Raw genomic sequence first — 19,866 nt, 5'->3', positions numbered from 1 at the left:
GTGTACTCCAGCGGTGCCTGGAGTACTCCAGCGGTGCCTGGAGTACTCCAGCGGTGCCTGGTGTACTCCAGCGGTGCCTGGAGTACTCCAGCGGTGCCTGGAGTACTCCAGTGGTGCCTGGTGTACTCCAGCGGTGCCTGGTGTACTCCAGCGGTGCCTGGAGTACTCCAGCGGTGCCTGGAGTACTCCAGCGGTGCCTGGAGTACTCCAGCGGTGCCTGGTGTACTCCAGCGGTGCCTGGAGTACTCCAGCGGTGCCTGGAGTACTCCAGCGGTGCCTGGTGTACTCCAGCGGTGCCTGGAGTACTCCAGCGGTGCCTGGTGTACTCCAGCGGTGCCTGGTGTGCTCATAAGCTTAGATGTTAGTTCAGTGATAATTTATATTATATACTATTAATGTACTAATACAGTACACTCTTCAGTAATGATTGCACTTATGGAAGCTATTTGGTCAAACGTACGAAAGCTGACCTATGAAACTTCACCTTTTGAATTACTGAATTTGCCCAAATGACATTATAAAAATATGGAAACAGGTGGGGGCTGACAGCTGAGTGGACAGCGCTTGGGATTCGTAGTCCTGAGGTTCCGGGTTCGATCCCCGGTGGAGGCGGAAACAAAGTGGCAGTTTCTTTCACCCTGATGCGCCTGTTCACCTAACAGTAAATAGGTATCTGGGAGTTAGACAGCTGCTACGGGCTGGGGATGTGTGACAAAAACTTCCCCGTGGCCAGTTTGAGGACCGGGCCTCGGGGACACCAAGCCCCGAAATCATCGCAAGATAGATAAATAACTTATCGTGCGCAAGGCCTAAATAAAGAATCCTAAGCCTAATGTACGGTATCTTAGGCTTAATTAAATACATAAAAAATACATATACATATGCACTAATACATATTCACTGTACATATACATATGCACTGATATCAGTCAGTGCATATATGCACTGATTGATATCATCCAATTACTAACGAAGACCCATCGTGCTTGACCTCTAATGGTCAACCTCAATGGTCGTTGGAGTAACCGGTCAACCGGTCAATGACCTCTTGACCGGTTACTCCAGCTGACAGTTAAGACCCAGAAGGGCAACTCACTACCCGTCAGCCAGTAAACACAAAGGTTACATCGGTCAGTAACGACCACCGAATGACTCCTTGTGAGTCGTCGCCTGTCGAACCCTCAGTCCAAAGTTTTCGGCCTCGTTAGGCAGGTGCCTGGTATTGCCAGCTAACGAGATGCTTCGTTAGTGGTCCTTCGTCAAGATCACTTATCAGTGAACATTGTTTTGGCTGTCTCCGGAGGATTGGTATACTGTCAGTCAGTGTTGGTTATGCCAGACCTTCGGAGGCTGGGTATACTGGTTATGCCAGACCTCCGGAGGCTGGGTATACTGGTTATGCCAGACCTTCGGAGGCTGGGTATACTGGTTATGCCAGACCTTCGGAGGCTGGGTATACTGTCAGCCAGTGTTGGTTATGCCAGACCTCCGGAGGCTGGGTATACTGTCAGTCAGTGTTGGTTATGCCAGACCTTCGGAGGCTGGGTATATTGTCAACCAGTGTTGGTTAGGCCAGACCTCCGGAGGCTGGGTATACTGTCAACCAGTGTTGGTTATGCCAGACCTCCGGAGGCTGGGTATACTGTCAACCAGTGTTGGTTAGGCCAGACCTCCGGAGGCTGGGTATACTGTCAACCAGTGTTGGTTATGCCAGACCTCCGGAGGCTGGGTATACTGTCAACCAGTGTTGGTTAGGCCAGACCTCCGGAGGCTGGGTATACTGTCAACCAGTGTTGGTTAGGCCAGACCTCCGGAGGCGGTAATTCACAACAATATTACCCATGAACAAATCCAACTGGAGCCTTGATGAGAGTTCGAACCTACGCCCAGGGTGTGTTCCCAGGCGCGCTCTAGTCAACTGCACCACGACATGGTTAAAAGAATTACAACCTGGAGAACTACTGCCCCCCACAAGGATCCCGTATTATACCATTAATGTGATTTCTCTCTGAATATAATCCACGTTTCGTCATTTCGTTCTATCTATGCGTTGGTCTTGCGGACAACACGCTGGACACGTGATCCTGTGGTCCCGAGTTCGATCCCGGACGCCGGAGAGAAACGATGGGCAGAGTTTCTTTCACCTTGATGACCTTGTTACCTTGCAGTAAATAGGTATCTGGGTGTTAGTCAGCTGTCACGGGCTGCTTCCTGGGGGGTGGAGGCCTGATCGAGGACCGGGCCGCGGGGACACTAAAGCCCCGAAATCAACTCAAGATAACTCAAGATAACCCGTCATGAGTCTTGACTTCAGATCGTACACACTACGGACCCACTGAGCCAGCGGTGTCACGTGGTGGTTATCTTGAGGTTATCTTGAGATGATTTCGGGGCTTTAGTGTCCCCGCGGCCCGGTCCTCGACCAGGCCTCCACCCCCAGGAAGCAGCCCGTGACAGCTGACTAACACCCAGATACCTATTTACTGCTAGGTAACAGGGGCATTAGGGTGAAAGAAACTCTGCCCATTGTTTCTCGCCGGCGCCCGGGATCGAACCCGGAACCACAGGATCACGCGTCTAGTCTTCTGTCCGCTCAGCCACCGGCTCTTCAAGTCAAGATGCACTTCAAGTCTAAAATAACGCAATTATCAACAATGTTGTTCATTTATAGTTGTTGTTGTTGTTTAAGATTCGCTACCTGGAACAAAAAGTTCCAAATAGCACGGGCTATGGTGAGCCCGTAGACATTTATAGATGTTCGTAATTCACGAGGAACCCAACTGTTGGCGTACAGGCGACAGAATGAGAGAGAGGGAGAGAAAGAGGGAGAGAGAGAGAGAGAGAGAGGGGGTGGGTCATTACACTAGTATAGGAGATAGAGAGAGAGAGAGAGAGAGAGAGAGAGAGAGAGAGAGAGAGAGAGAGAGAGAGAGAGAGAGAGAGAAAGAGAGAGAGAGAGAAAGAGAGAGAGAGGGGGTGGGGTCATTACACCAGTATAGGAGATAGAAAGAAGGGGAGGATGTAGTGAGGGAGAGAGAGGGAGAAAGAAAAAGGAGAGGGATAGACAGAGAAAAAACTAGGGAACAAAAAAATCCAAAAGGATCACATAATTCTTTGTGATTAAATATGGTGCCAGATAGAGTACACATGTGAATAAATTTCAGCTAGAACTGGCCATGTCGACCTTATCAAGCTGCCAGCATTACTTAAGGCTACATTCAGAGCTTAATAGGGCGGCTTGGAGGGACAGGGAAGATGGGGGATGAAGCCTGGGTAGGATGGGGGACCTAAGGATAGAAAGGGCGTGATAAGCACTGCGTTTGGATAGAAGGATAGATAGTGATGAGCAAATATAATAATTTCCAAAGTATTCTACGAGTTTTCACCTTGTACCAGACCGCGTGACAGCATATTCTGTATTTACTATCTTCTGATTTAGGGCTTCGATCCCTCTATTATTCTTGCATAGTTTTGGAGAACTCTTTCAACTAAACCCTGATGCAAGAATAATTGTTTAAGGGATGGAAGCCCTAAACAAGAAGATAGTCAATTCAGAATATGTGGTCATATTCAATGAGACACACACATATATATATATATATATATATATATATATATATATATATATATATATATATATATATATATATATATATATATATATATATATATATATATATATATACACACACGATGGTCTACATTATTAACAAAATTACTATCTGAAAAGGAGGACGGGTTGGTGTATGAGATTATAATTAGAGAAAACTTTAAATATATTTATATGTACATACACTTTATATATACTTACATACTTACATGTATGTGTTTTGTCTCATCTTACAAGTGACAATCTAGAAACCTTAAAATTGTAATAAACAAAATTGTGCGTAGATGATGCGCGGGACCAAAGAGTCAGAGCTCAACCCCCCCCCCCCCCTACAAGCACAATTAGATGAGTACAATGTTGTAGCAGCGTAACCACATACAAACAATTTACGTTGCTGCAATGACCAAATAGAACATTGTCGCAACATTCACAACAAACTTTCCCACAATTTTGTTGAAACGTAAAATTGTGTACCGAACTGGGACTCTTGAAAGGAAAGAGCGGTGACCCACATTGCTCCACACACAAGAAAATAATGGTGTTTTCTGTGAGATGAAAATGTTTGTGTCCCTCCACACCGATCTGGAGCAGCATCGAGGGACGCAATGCACTTCCTGGGGAGAGTAAACATTGCAAGAATGATTGTGAGTAAGGGAGAGAGGGAGAGGGAGGGAAGGAAAGTAAAGCGAGAAATGGGAAGAACGATTGGGTGTAAAGAAAGAGTTCGAGGAAGGGGCTGAAGATGACAGACAAGCCACAAAAATAGTAAAATAAGACCATTTTAAGAGGCTAGATGGTCTAATTGTGGGGGGAGGGGCTGGTGGTTGTGATGGTGGTAGGGGAAGAGAGAAGAGGGCTGGTGGTGGTATGGTAGCATCAGATGTCTGGGGCCAGATTCACGAAAGCACTTACGAACCTGTACATCTTTTCTCAATCTTTGGCGGCTTTGTTTACAATTATTAAACAGTTAATGAGCTCCGAAGCACCAGGAGGCTGTTTATAACAATAACAACAGTTGATTGGCAAGTTTTCATGTTTGTAAACTGTTTAATACATGTAACCAAAGCCGTCAAAGATTGAGGAAAAATGTACACGTTCGTAAGTGCTTGCGTAACTGCTTCGTGAATCTGGCCCCAGGTCTTCCTAAGCGATCAGTCATTATATGCCGTGCATGATTGGTTTCATTCGCCACCCAATCCCTGTCACCCACTCCTAATCACCCACTCCCCACCACCCACTACTGACAGCCATCCACCCATACTCGTCAGTAAACTACTCAGCTGCTCAGTAAACTAGTATTACTTCCTTAAAGTCAACACCGAGCCAAATAATAGCCTTGTGGAGTCTTGCGACGTATTAGACAAATTTAAAGCAATATTAACGTTTTCTTGACATCTGCTAGGTTAGGTGGGTTGCTTGGGTTCGTACGTTTGTGTTTAGACAAAGGAGCTGCTGTGAGCGTGTTAGTGGGAAGTGGTGGACAAGCGCTAGTGTTTATATCACTAAGTGCTGAGTGATAACAGGTCGTCAGCATTTGAGCCAGTAGCATAACAGCTTGTTCCAACCCGTTCTCGCACTTGCGTACAGTCAATATTGGCTTATTTAATAAATGCATATGTGACATACTAATTGATTGTGAATATTTTAGTTTACCTTGAAAAGCTTCATAGAAAACACCGACCTCACCTGACCTTCTTAGTATGTTAAGATAAGCATCTTATTACTTCTTATTTACAGTTATTACTTAACCTATCAACGTTATAGGTTAAGTAATAATTGTAATTAAGAAGCAATAAGATGCTTATCGTAACATACTAAGAAGGTTAGGTGAGGTCGGTGTTTTCTATGAAGCTTTTCAAGGTAAACTAAAATATTCACAATCAATTAGTATGTCACATATGCATTTATTAAATAAGCCAATATTGACTATAAGCAAGTGCGAGAACGGGTAACTTGCTTCAGGGTGAGCGATTTTAAGGTTTTATGTTGGTGTCTTTGCACACTAAATGTAACGCTCGGATAAATGTCTTAAAAATTCTAATCAAATCAATTAACACTTTGAATTGCATCTTATGACAAGCCTGCCGGGGACAGGAAGCTCGACAGGCTAATTAATGTCAGCCCACGGCCAGGGGTAAGCAACCTTTTCAAGTGTGCTCACCAAAATCGCCAACTTTTTAATGCAAATTTTTTTCACGTGTCAACCGGAATTTTGGGAAGATATTTTAACGATTTCGTGTCTTTAAAATATTAGGAGAACCTTTTCAAATAATCCAAAAATCACCTTAGAGCAGTAAATTAAAGACTGTTCTTAGAGTAATTATTGTAAGTTATGTAAGATTGAATGAATGTAAAATTTAGTGACGGAATTTTGCTTACTTAGCGGAATTTTGATAGTGGGGATTTCATACCCCTCCCCCCCCCTCCATCCTGCATCTCTCCAATCTTCCCTCTCCCCCCTAACATCCCCAATCTCCCCCCTCTCACCTCTTTCCTTCTCTCAACTCTCCTCCCCAATCTCCTTGTCTCTTTACCTATCCCTTTCTCCTTCCTCTCCCACCCTCTTCTCCTTTTCCCCCTCTCTCCATCTTTCTCTTCCTTCCTTCTTTCTCTGCACCTCTCTTGGAAAATGTAATTACAATGCACTGAAACCTCAAATACTCTACAGAAATCAAATAGCCAATTTCAGGCTTATCAAAATTGCAAAGGGGGTCATTATAGTTGCCGATATATCTTAAAAGATGGCACTTGGGCCAACCCCCAGAAGTTTATGGTACTGAAATAAAGTATCGGAGGTATGAGCCTTAAGAAGACGGGACAAGACACGTCTTGCGAGATGCAGCATCATGCAAAAAAAGGCCTGCAGGTCCATGCTATATCTGCCCGAAAGATCAATATCCACAGAATGCGACAATGTACAGCATTGTGCAAAAAAAAAAAAAAACATTTAGGATCATGCTATATTATGCAGCATGTAACCTGCGTGCCACATAACCTAACATTTCAACATCATGCAACCACATACAGCCTCATGCAGTAACACAACCAGCAACATGGAGCAACATGGAGTGAATGCACTCATGAGGTTGCAAAAGCACTCTCTCAAGGTGCTTCCCTCTCCCGTTTCAGCCCCTCCCCCATCCTCCTTTCCCTTCCCTTAGACTTCCTTTCCCTTAGGCTTCCCTTCCTTTGCTCTCAGTCACAAAGGCAAAGGTTATCTTTGCTTCCCCAAAGGACACAAGAGTGGGATTTACGGACACCGGGGGGGGGGGATTTACGGGCATTGGGGTGGGATTTACGGACACTGGGGTGGGATTTACGGACACTGGAGTGGGATTTACGGACACTGGGGTGGGATTTACGGACACTGGGGTGGGATTTACGGAAACTGGGTGGGATTTACGGACACTGGAGTGGGATTTACGGACACAGGGGTGGGATTTACGGACACAGGGGTGGGATTTACGGACACTGGGGTGGGATTTACGGACACAGGGGTGGGATTTACGGACACTGGGGTGGGATTTACGGACACAGGGGTGGGATTTACGGACACGGGTGGGATTTACGGACACTGGGGTGGGATTTACGGACACTGGAGGTGGGATTTACAGACACGGGTGGGATTCATTTACATTTTTTTAAAGTTTGGTGCAAGTGAGTGGGATTTATGAGTGTAAAGATTGTGTACATGGGGAGGAAATGGAGATGTTGATGGTAATATGCTAACGAGGCAATTTGTGAGAGGTGGAGGTAATTAGCGGTCACAGCGACGGTCTCTAGCACTAGACAGCATCGTTCTTGCCACAGGTGGAAATTAATTAAGTCCGTGGGAGCTTATATACACACAAACCAATCGAGTGTAAGTTTAGGCGGGACCCAAGAGCTGAATTTCATTCCCCGCGAGCCCAAACAGGTGATTAGAACTAGGTGAGTACACATGCAAAGGGTAATTATATATAAAAAAAATTAAGAATAAATGTAAATTAAATGTTTTCTCTCACTAAATAAAAAAAGATATATAATAAATGTTAGTTTTTCATCTCTGAAGATGATAGAGTTGAGACAGTTACTGTATAAACAATAATTGATGCTTTATTGATTTTAATTGTGCCACGTTCCTTTCCACACCTTATAAACCCATTTATAAGAACCAAAAACAAGTGTAAACACCTTTACACACAGAGATCACACTAACGTGATGCATCAAATGAACAAATCCACAAGGGCCGTGACGAGGATTCGAACCTGCGTCCGGGAGCATCCCAGACACTGCCTTAATCGACTGAGCTACGACAGGGTTAAAAAGAGTGATGACAAGACCACACACTAGAATGTGAAGAGACGACGACGTTTCGGTCCGTCCTGGACCATTCTCAAGTCGATTGTGATGAGGAAGAGAGAGAGATAAAGATTAAGCCACCCAAGAGGTGGCACGGGCATGAATAGCCCGTAAGTGGTACAATTTTTTTTTCTCAGTATTCTGAGGTTGCATTATGAGGAAATGGATGAGGAAATAGAAACAGGCAATAAATAGGCACGAGAGAGATGAGGAGCAAAGTAAGGTGTAGTAGAGGGGCTAGAAGTAGGAACTGCAGAGGGCCTATTGGCCCATACGAGGCAGTTCCCATTATAACCAACGAAAGAGAAGGAGAAAATAATAGGAAAAAGAAGAGGAAAGCGAGGGAACGTAGAAGACAATGAACAGAAAAAAGAGAGAAAAGAGAAAGAAAGATAAATGGAAAGGGTAAGCTTATGTAAGGTCACGTTTGTTAGAAAGATTAGAGCATTTGAGTATGTACTGTGAAAGGGAAGAGTCCACAGCAACAAAGCCAGGACTCAAGTTCAAGTCCAACATGAACTTGAGTCCTGGCTATGTTGCTGTGGTCTCTTCCCTTTCACAGTATATACTCAAATGCTCTAATCTTTCTAACAAACGTGACCTTACATAAGCTTACCCTTTCCATCAGAACAGCCTTCAGGAACCTGTGTAAGGAATCACTCAGAATCTTGTACACCACATATGTAAGACCAATCCTGGAGTATGCGGCCCCCAGCATGGAGCCCGTACCTTGTGAAGCACAAGACGAAGCTGGAAAAAGTTCAAAGGTATGCCACTAGACTAGTCCTAGAACTAAGAGGCATGAGTTACGAGGAAAGGCTGCGGGAAATGCACCTTTCGACACTGGAAGACAGAACAGTAAAGGGAGACATGATCACTACCTACAAAATCCTCAGGGGAATCGACCGGGTAGACAAGGATAAATTATTCAACACTGGTGGTACGCGAACAAGGGGACACAGGTGGAGACTGAGTACCCACATGAGCCACAGGGACGTTAGAAAGAACTTTTTCAGTGTCAGAGTAGTTAACAGATGGAATGCATTAGGCAGTGATGTGGTGGAGGCTGACTCCATACACAGTTTCAAATGTAGATATGATAGAGCCCAATAGGCTCAGGAATTTGTACACCAGTTGATTGACAGTTGAGAGGCGGGGCCAAAGAGCCAAAGCTCAACCCCCCGCAAGCACAAATAGGTGAGTACACATACACACACACACACACACTCGGTTGAGAGGCGGGACCAAAGAGCCAGAGCTCAACCCCCGCAAGCACAATTAGGTGAGTATACACACACACACACACACACACACACACACACACACACACACACACACACACACACACACACACACACACACACACACACACACACACACACACTGTTTACAACACTCCTCGTTTCAAGCCAATAAATTTTCAACCCACCACTTTTGAAACAATTTTAAAATCCACCGTGTTTGCAACACATCAATTTCCGACCTCTCACGTTTGCAATAATGTTATGTTGTTCTACTAAAATTGCGTTATCGCAAGGTCAGACTCGTTTGATGAAATTACTATGTAAGTGTAATTTATCAAGCCAGCGCTGATATAAATGAACAGTTGAAATCGTGCGGCTGTTGAATGACCTCCGCTGAACTTCAAGAAACGAGCGGGAGATTACAGACTTTTATGAATTATTCGTAATAGCATGGAACGTGTGACTAATGATCTCTGAGCAATAAGCAAAGTGTTTACTGTCTAGTACATCAGTTTCAATATAACTTGTGTGTAATTACAGGTGAAAATTGACTTGTTTAATTCGACTGTGAATTCATTTTACGCCGGGTGAAATAATTACTGTACAGAAATAGTTGACTGGAAAATTGAATAAATCCTTGGCCAGGATGTACCTAATAAATACCATCCAACTTACACATCCTCTATTTCCTGGTGTGTTTTTTGTGCGTCTTAAGTGGCTGTAAGATTGTCTTAGTCTACGGCTCCACAGGTCTTTATCTCTGAGACATCCTAAGAAAACGGGATGAACATCCTAAGAAAACATCCTACCTATCAGTGTTAGATATAAGAATAAAAAGCTTATGAATGCGAGAGTCATCTCAATTACAATTAAATAAAAATAGTTGTATCGCGATATATGTTAGAAAAACCTATTTTCTAATATTAGGTTGAACAATATTAGGTTATTAGGTGCTGCGAAAATATAGTGGCGCCGGTGGCTGAGCGGACGGAACACTGTACGCGTGATCCTGTGGTCCCGGGTACGATCCCGGGCGTCGGCGAGAAACAATGAGCAGAGTTTCTTTCACCTCTGTTACTTAGCAGTAAATAGGTACGTGGGAGTTAGTCAGCTGTCACGGGCTGCTTCCTGGGGGTGGAGGCCTGGTCGAGGACTGGGCCGCAGGGTCACCAAGCCCCGAAATCGTCTCAAGATAACCTCAAGATATAAGTTTTTTGAGTAGCGATCCTTTTATCATACTTTTTTCAGTAGTTCGAATTTCTTACAGCAAGAAATTATCCCGTAATAAGAATTTACATTTTTTATCATCACAAAAATAAAATGGCCGTTTGTCTCAGAATACAACGTCGCTTGTATTTGAAGAATGTTAATGGTTAATTTATTTAACATGTATTTTTCCCTCATGGAAAATTAATCATTGAAATCCCATTTTGTTTAGAAATGTTTAATTATGGTCTGTTATTGTCTTCTTTGGCAGAGTCTTTGGATGGGCAAGACTGAATATACACAAGCACCCCTGTATCCCCTACACACGTACACACACACACACACACACACACACACACGCACACGCACACGCACACGCACACACACACACACACACACACACACGAACAAGGAGACACAGGTGGAAACTTAATAATCAGATAAGCCACATAGAAATTAGAACGATTTTTTTCAGTGTCAGAGTAATTAATAGATGGAATGCACTAGGAAGTGATATGGTGGAGGCTGACTCCATACACAGTTTCAAGTGTAGATATGATGGAGCCCAGTAGGCTCAGGAATCTGTACACTAGTTGATTGACGGTTGAGAGGCGGGACCAAAGAGCCAGAGCTCAACTCCAGCAAGCACAACTAGGTAGGTACACAATCACACACACACACACACACACACACACACACACACACACACACACACACACACACACACACACACACACACACACACACACACACACACATTCTCTCACTCCTAAAACCACGTTTTCTTTAACTGTTGTGTGGTTGACAGTCTACAGCTCTGGAGACAATAACTGTTAAAGTTTACAGTCATGTGTTGACGGAGGCTGCGTCACTCTCTTGTTACACTCAGCACAAATCTGTGTAAATATTTTGCTGTTATTCGTACCTTAGTACAGAGTGTACAATGAGTACAGTGAGTCAGCATTAATAGGAAAATTGAATGTACACATTTCGTGAAGCGGCAGCGAATTTCTCCGATATTAACTTAGTTGTTCAGAAATAACTTACACCATGTAGACCTAGGTACATATGACCGTAACATATAACATTCTTAGAACCATTGAAGGTAGTAGGCACCTTATGACAGGCTTTAGCTCAACACGTTTTTAAAAGGATTGAATATGACCTTAAGCTGACCAGACCACACACTAGAATGTGAAGGGAGGACGACGTTTCGGTCCGTCCTGGACCATTCTCAAGTCGATTGTGAGATTGTGATTGTGATTGTGACAATCGACTTGAGAATGGTCCAGGACGGACCGAAACGTCGTCGTCCCTTCACCTTCTAGTGTGTGGTCTGGTTAACTTACTTTAGCCACGTTATTGTGACTCATCGCCTGCATATGACCACATATGATATATGCATATGACTGCATATGACTATTTATAGTACGAAAGACACTATAAATTAAAGGGTTGGTAAGTTAATAGTTGGTAATTAGGAACAACCCTACCATGAGGGATGTAATAGGTAGTTAAAGGGCATCCAACAAGTAGTTTACACAAAGAGGTAACTCAACAAGCAGCCAATGAGACCCAAAGCTGTTGGGAAGGCGCAGTTTAATGGACATGGAGGCAGATGATTGATAGTTTTATCCTGAGACGTCGCAAGACGCTGGCGAATGACTCCGAGGCCTCGCACTATTCCCTCTGATCTACAAATGTTCCTCTCCGGCCTACTCTTCCCTCTGGCCTCACTTTCCGCTCGCCCAATGGACACTTTACCTGTACACTTTAATATAATAAATAAATAAATAAAATATATTTTTACGAAGGACTATATTAAAGGATTCACGAAGGAGTTACGCAAGCACTTACCAACCTGTACATCTTTTCTCAATCTTTGGCAGCTTTGTTTACGGTTATAAAACAGTTAATGAGCTCCGAAGCACCAGGAGGCTGTTTATAACAATAACAACAGTTGATTGGCAAGTTTTCATGCTTGTAAACTGTTTAATAAATGTAACCAAAGCCGTCAAAGATTGAGGAACGATGTACACGTTCGTAAGTGCTTGCGTAACGGCTTCGTGAATCCGGCCCCGGGCGAGTAAGCGAGGAGCCACCCCTAATTACACGTACGATCGTAAGAGGCAGCCACACAGACAAGGTGGAGAGACTCGTAGGGTCAGTGAGAGGTAGTAGTAGTCGAGTACATTAAGGAGTCTCAGGTGTTCTGCCACTTCCAAAGCCTCCATGATTGCTCAGTCAGGGAAGGGTTCCACTTCACATTTCGACCTCACGACAGCTGGAAGCCCACAGCTGACACTCTTCCTTATTTACGAAGGCCTGGTATTGGTCACCAGGAAAAGGCCGGGTTTTTGCTTCGTGCTTCTCCTTTGGAAGACCGGTTTTAATGATGGTGATTTGTATGTACGTGCTCAGCTGTGTGTGTGTGTGTGTGTGTGTGTGTGTGTGTGTGTGTGTGTGTGTGTGTGTGTGTGTGTGTGTGTGTGTGTGTGTGTGCGCGTGTGTGTGTGTGCGTGTGTGTGCGTGTGTGTGTGTGTGTGCGTGTGTGTGTGTGTGTGTGTGTGTGTGTGTGTGTGTGTGTGTGTGTGTGTGTGTGTGTGTGTGTGTGTGCACTCACCTAGTTGTGCTTGCAGGGGTTGAGCTCTGCTCTTTCGGCCCGCCTTTCAACTGTCAATTATTCAACTGTTACTAACTGCTATTTTTTTCTGTTTTTTTTCCACACACACACACACACACACACACACACACACACACACACACACACACACACACACACACACACACACACACACACACACGTTTTATGTTTTATATGTTATATGTGGCCTGTTATATGACAAAGAGTGCTGGGAAGACGGGACATCACGAGCGTAGCTCTCATCCTGTAACTACACTTAGGTAATTACACGCACAGGTGGCTGTGTGGACAGCACTCTAGGCTCGTGCACCAAGGGACCGAGGTTCGATCCCCGTATCCAGCCGAAACAGATGGGCAGAGTTTCCTTTACCCTGATGCCCTTGTTACCTAGCTTTAAATAGGTAGGTATCAACCAGGTACCTGGAAGTTAGACAGCTGCTACGGGCTGCTTCCTGTGTGTGTGTGTCAGTGTGTGTGTGTGTGTGTGTGTGTGTGTGTGTGTGTGTGTGTGTGTGTGTGTGTGTGTGTGTGTGTGTGTGTGTGTCATTCAGTATCCTAAGTTATGAGACACCTTTCAGACAGTTTAATATTTGAATGAGGGTTTAATTTTGTGTCTTATTTTCCTGGTGAAGTATTAATATATCTCTTAAATACATGACAAATTATGAAGACCTTTGTCTTGCTGACCTGTGCACGCGCGTTGGATTTACAACACGCCGCATGTTACACACGAGGCAGACATGACCAGGACACTACATGTGGAGCGATAGTCTAGTCATCTGCTTGAACACACTACAAGGTCCAGCGCTTGTAGCAAGGGCTTCATCAAGGCTTTAATATCATGTATGTAGACACATTGATCAGGGGAACCAGGATATGGAGGGACGGAGAGAGAGAGAGTAGGGAGGAATGGAAGAGGTGGGAGACGAAAAGGAGAAAGCCAGTTGGGGATATTGGCTGATAGTGTTGGGGGACTAAACCGAGGCGGACATGAGTGTATCTCGCCCGGAAAGGAAAAGACCATCCCGTGGAAACTTGTAAAATACCCGGGACAGGAGAGGTGGATTCCTGCTGCCAGCATCGAGTAGGTTTGTGTGGCGTGGCGGGGCGAGGGGGTGGTATAGTGCAGGCGGAGGAAAGAAAGGAGAAGAACGGAAATGTGAAGGGTGAGAAAAGGGGGTTTTGCTGTTGTGGGCGATGGGAGGAGGGGGAGAGTGTAGGGGTCTTGGAGGAGGAGATGAAGTGTAAATGGTAGTTTTAAGATATTTACACTCTTAGAAAATTTTAGGGTTTACTAAAATTATGAAAAAAGAATTAATTTTAATTCTAAAATTAAAGGGTCTGTTTACTACTTTTTTTTACCTGTTGCTACTTTTACTACTGCTGTACTTTGTGCTACTGTTTGTACTATTGGTACTTGTGCTGCTGTTGGTACTACTGGGGCAGTTACTGTTACTGTTGGTACTATTGGGGCAGTTACTGTTGCTGTTGGTAATACTGGGGCAGTTACTGTTACTGTTGGTACTACTGGGGCAGTTACTGTTGCTGTTGGTACTACTGGGGGGCAGTTACTGTTGCTGTTGGTACTACTGGGGCACTTACTGTTGCTGTTGGTACTACTGGGGGGCAGTTACTGTTGCTGTTGGTACTACTGGGGGGCAGTTACTGTTGCTGTTGGTACTACTGGGGCACTTACTGTTGTTGTTGGTACTACTGGGGCACTTACTGTTGCTGTTGGTACTACTGGGGGGCAGTTACTGTTGCTGTTGGTACTACTGGGGGGCAGTTACTGTTGCTGTTGGTACTACTGGGGCACTTACTGTTGTTGTTGGTACTACTGGGGCACTTACTGTTGCTGTTGGTACTACTGGGGGGCAGTTACTGTTGCTGTTGGTACTACTGGGGGGCAGTTACTGTTGCTGTTGGTACTACTGGGGCACTTACTGTTGCTGTTGGTACTACTGGGGGGCACTTACTGTTACTGTTGGTACTACTGGGGAGCAGTTACTGTTGCTGTTGGTACTACTGGGGGGCAGTTACTGTTGCTGTTGGTACTACTGGGGCAGTTACTGTTGCTGTTGGTACTACTGGGGCAGTTACTGGGGCTGTTGGTACTACTGGGGCAGTTACTGTTGGTACTACTGGGGCAGTTACTGTTGCTGTTGGTACTACTGGGGCAGTTACTGTTGCTGTTGGTACTACTGGGGCAGTTACTGTTGCTGTTGGTACTACTGGGGGGCAGTTACTGTTGCTGTTGGTACTACTGGGGCAGTTACTGTTGCTGTTGGTACTACTGGGGCAGTTACTGTTGCTGTTGGTACTACTGGGGCAGTTACTGTTGCTGTTGGTACTACTGGGGCAGTTACTGTTGCTGTTGGTACTACTGGGGGGCAGTTACTGTTGCTGTTGGTACTACTGGGGGGCAGTTACTGTTGCTGTTGGTACTACTGGGGCAGTTACTGTTGCTGTTGGTACTACTGGGGGGCACTTACTGTTACTGTTGGTACTACTGGGGGGCAGTTACTGTTGCTGTTGGTACTACTGGGGCAGTTACTGTTGCTGTTGGTACTACTGGGGGGCAGTTACTGTTGCTGTTGGTACTACTGGGGCAGTTACTGTTGCTGTTGGTACTACTGGGGCAGTTACTGTTGGTACTACTGGGGGGCACTTACTGTTACTGTTGGTACTACTGGGGGGCAGTTACTGTTACTGTTGGTACTACTGGGGGGCAGTTACTGTTGCTGTTGGTACTACTGGGGGGCAGTTACTGTTGCTGTTGGTACTACTGGGGCAGTTTCTGTTGCTGTTGGTACTACTGGGGCAGTTACTGTTGCTGTTGGTACTACTGGGGCAGTTACTGTTGCTGTTGGTACTACTGGGGGGCAGTTACTGTTGCTGTTGGTACTACTGGGGCAGTTACTGTTGCTGTTGGTACTACTGGGGCAGTTACTGTTGCTACTACTGGGGCAGTTACTGTTGCTGTTGGTACTACTGGGGCAGTTACTGTTGCTGTTGGTACTACTGGGGCTGTTGCTGTTGGTACTACTGGGGGGCAGTTACTGTTGCTGTTGGTACTACTGGGGCTGTTGCTGTTGGTACTACTGGGGGGCAGTTACTGTTGCTGTTGCACTTTTCATGAGCGTGAGGATATTTCCACTATTATTATAATTGCAACATCTACTTTTTTTTGTTGCTGCTGCTTCTACCCCTATTGATTCCTGCTGCAACACAACCTGTTGGACCAAGCTCTCACAAGTCAGGCTTGGCCCCGGACCAGGCTTGGGGAGGAGAAGAGCACTCCCAGCCCCAGCAAGGTACTCCAGGTACACCTGATGTTTCGCTTGTTATCGGTGCTGTGCTACTTCTGCTACTGTTATTTCTACTACTTGTTCTGTACAGCAGTAACTTCTATGTCATCCCTCCTCCACACATACATACGTACGTGTGTGTGTGTGTGTGTGTGTGTGTGTGTGTACTCATCTAGTTGTACTCACCTAATTGTGCTTGCGGGGGTTGAGCTCTGGCTCTTTGGTCCCGCCTCTCAACCGTCAATCAACTGGTGTACAGGTTCCTGAGTCTACTGGGCTCTATCATATCTACATTTGAACCAATAACAAAATTCGTCAGTGAAGCACTTGTTCCGGAGGTGTTCGAACGTCATCAGTTGTGAGACGTGTGTAACCCGTTTATCATTCGTAAAGAGGGGGTTTGGCTAGTGCATGGAATCCCCTTTTGGGGTCTTTGTTTGGAGGACGGGCTGCCCCCCTTTCCCCCTTCCTCCCTCTGCCAAGGGCTCGAACTCATTCGAAATCGTGGGTGACCTTGTTTCCACTGTGCTCAGCCCGCCCTCACAAACATTCGACAAATGGTCGTTAATACACAAGCCACATCCGTCGGCCCCCCCTGCCCCCTTCCTAACCCCCCAAACACCACCACCCCTGCCCCCCCCCCCCCTCATGATTATGAATGAATACCACTCTACCCATGACTCAACACTGATTACGTTCGAACTTTTATTGACTAAATCTTCACTGTATTCATGTGTTCGGATCTTGCCTCCCTAAATGCTTCGTTTACGTATTGCAAATACAAATATTTGCGAACATAACCATAACGAACCCATGACGAACTGTGCATATTAGTGGGCCAGCCAGAGGCTTAGGGCCCGCGCTGGTATATCCTTACCAACAAAAAGAACTATATAAAATTATAATGTGCATTTATATTAATATTTAGATAAAATATTTTTTCTATCTTAGAGGGGGAAGGAAAGGGGGAGAGAGGGAGGATGGAGAATCTGGGACGGATGGACTGACAGGCAGGCAGGCAGGCAGGTAGGCAAGCAGGCAGACAGACAGGCAGGCAGACAGGCAGGCAGGCAGACAGACAGGCAGACAGACAGACAGGCAGGCAGGCAGACAGACAGGCAGACAGACAGACAGACAGGCAAGCAGACAGACAGACAGACAGACAGGCAGGCAGACAGGCAGGCAGGCAGACAGACAGACAGGCAGGCAGGCAGGCAGGCAGGCAGGCAGGCAGGCAGGCAGACAGACAGGCAGGCAGGCAGGTCCTTAAATACTTTATAACGATGTTTATATAAAAAAATACATATATATTATAATGCGTGTAGACTGAAAGCCTAAAAGAACATGAAACTAAACTTTCCTCCAACATCATATTCTTTCCAGCGATCCGTGTCCAGCAGCAACAGCGCATTGTGTCCAGACTTCGAACATTCCTCGCAGTCTCCTGCATTTCTGCCAACCCTAAAATATATTTTCCTTGTAAACATGTCATTATTCTCTGTCAAGAAAGTTGAGAGGATGCTTATCTTGGTTATCTTGAGGGTTATCTTGAGATGATTTCGGGGGCTTAGCGTCCCTGAGCGGCCCGGTCCTCAACCAGGCCTTCTTTTTGTTACACATCCCCCCAGGAAGCACCCCCCCACATAGGACCGCAACATAATTCCCTTAAAGTTTGTATATTTTTACGCCCTTCGGTCGAAAATGGTCACGAAGGGTGTGTTATTTGTGAGTAATTGGGTTTAAAATGGTGATATCGTGACTATTAACTCTGGTGGGGGAGATTGGCCGATCACGCCCCCACCTGTGGGTGAGATGTCACGGGCTGTCGTTATCTGGGCTGATCCTGTGTCACGGAGCCACTGTTTCTGTTGATCCTGGTCTGTTTTTGTTGATCCAGGTCTGTTTCTATTGATCCTGGTCTGTTTCTGTTGATCCTGGTCTGTTCCTGTTGATCCTGGTCTGTTCCTGTTGATCCTGGTCTGTTTCTGTTGACCCTGGTCTGTTTCTGTTGATCCTGGTCTGTTTCTCTTGATCCTGGTCTGTTTCTCTTGATCCTGGTCTGTTTCTCTTGATCCTGGTCTGTTTCTCTTGATCCTGGTCTGTTTCTGTTGATCCTGGTCTGTTTCTGTTGATCCTGGTCTGTTTCTGTTGATCCAGGTCTGTTTCTGTTGATCCTGGTCTGTTTCTGTTGATCCTGGTCTGTTCCTGTTGATCCTGGTCTGTTTCTGTTCATCCTGGTCTGTTTCTGTTCATCCTGGTCTGTTTGACCCTGGTCATTATATATTTCATTTTGCAATGAAATATATAATGTGCAATATATATTATGCATTATATATATTTCATGTATGTAATGTAATGAAATCTAGTATGCATGTATGTTTATACACGCATATATACAATCATACATGCAGGGAAGAACCGTAAATACAGAAGTATATGTTATTGAAATATATTTTCAAGTCATCTCTGTTTGCGAGGCGAGAGATTGGTGAAGTGGGAGGGAGGGAGGGAAGGTGGGATGGAGGGAAAGTGGGATGGTGAGAAGGTGGGAGGGAGGGAGGGAGGGAAGGTGGGTTGGAGGGAAAGTGGGATGGTGAGAAGGTGGGAGGGAGGGAGGGAAGGTGGGAAGGGGAGAAGGTGGGAGGGAAGGAAGCAGGGAGAGACGATAGGTATTAAAGTGAGAAGATAGGACAGAGGGATGCAGAGTAGCCAGAAAAGAAGGATGGTGGGATAGGAGTAAGAAAGAAGAATAGAGAGATGGAGAAACAAAGAGAGGGAGTGTAAAGTCCATATGAAGGACAGACTATTAAGCAAAATGGATAACAATTATACCGTGTATTTCTATGTCATTTAGCAGTCTAGAGTGTATCGATATTAACATGTATAATACAACCATACAATGTAGTCTTAGAGTGATTGATGGTTATCTTGAGGTTATCTTGAGATGATTTCGGGGCTTTTTTTAGTGTCCCCGCGGCCCGGTCCTCGACCAGGCCTCCACCCCAGGAAGCAGCTCGTGACAGCTGACTAACTCCCAGGTACCTATTTACTGCTAGGTAACAGGGGCATTCAGGGTGAAAGAAACTTTGCCCATTTGTTTCTGCCTCCTGCGGGAATCGAACCCGCGCCACAGATAGCGCCTGCGCGCTATCCACCAGGCTACGACGCCCCTTGATTGTGAGAGTCATACAACAATTCTTCCCTCTGATGGTGTAAGGTGACTCAGGCGGTCTGGCACGCCCACAGCTTAGGAGGAGAGCCAAAAAAAAGTGACTTTTTCTCGGGAGTCTCAAGAGATTAGGCTCATTTCCTTCAGGTAATGAAATATAATGAAATAATTATGTGAAAAATTCAAGATATGTAAACAAAAGCAGATGAGGTGAGTGGGGGGGATGCTGGGGGTTATCTTGAGATGATTTCGGGGCTTTAGTGTCCCTGCGGCCCGGTCCTCGACCAGGCCTCCACCCCCAGGAAGCAGCCCGTGATAGCTGACTAACACCCAGGTACCTATT

At 45.4% G+C, this 19,866-nt stretch overlaps 1 protein-coding gene across 1 annotated transcript; it reads right to left on the bottom strand.

Annotated features, from left to right (window-relative positions):
* Nucleotides 1–18,182: 18,182 nt before the first annotated feature.
* On the bottom strand, nucleotides 18,183–18,587 carry LOC138368368 (submandibular gland secretory Glx-rich protein CB-like). Its single transcript, XM_069330897.1, has one exon. It carries the CDS (start codon nucleotides 18,585–18,587, stop codon nucleotides 18,183–18,185), a length of 405 nt encoding a protein of 134 aa, XP_069186998.1.
* Between the last annotated feature and the right edge of the window lie 1,279 nt (nucleotides 18,588–19,866).

The sequence above is a fragment of the Procambarus clarkii genome, chromosome 25 (genome assembly GCF_040958095.1).
Source record: "Procambarus clarkii isolate CNS0578487 chromosome 25, FALCON_Pclarkii_2.0, whole genome shotgun sequence".
In the NCBI taxonomy this organism is placed as follows: Eukaryota; Metazoa; Arthropoda; class Malacostraca; order Decapoda; family Cambaridae; genus Procambarus; species Procambarus clarkii.
This window is presented reverse-complemented; position numbering and strand designations above follow the sequence as displayed.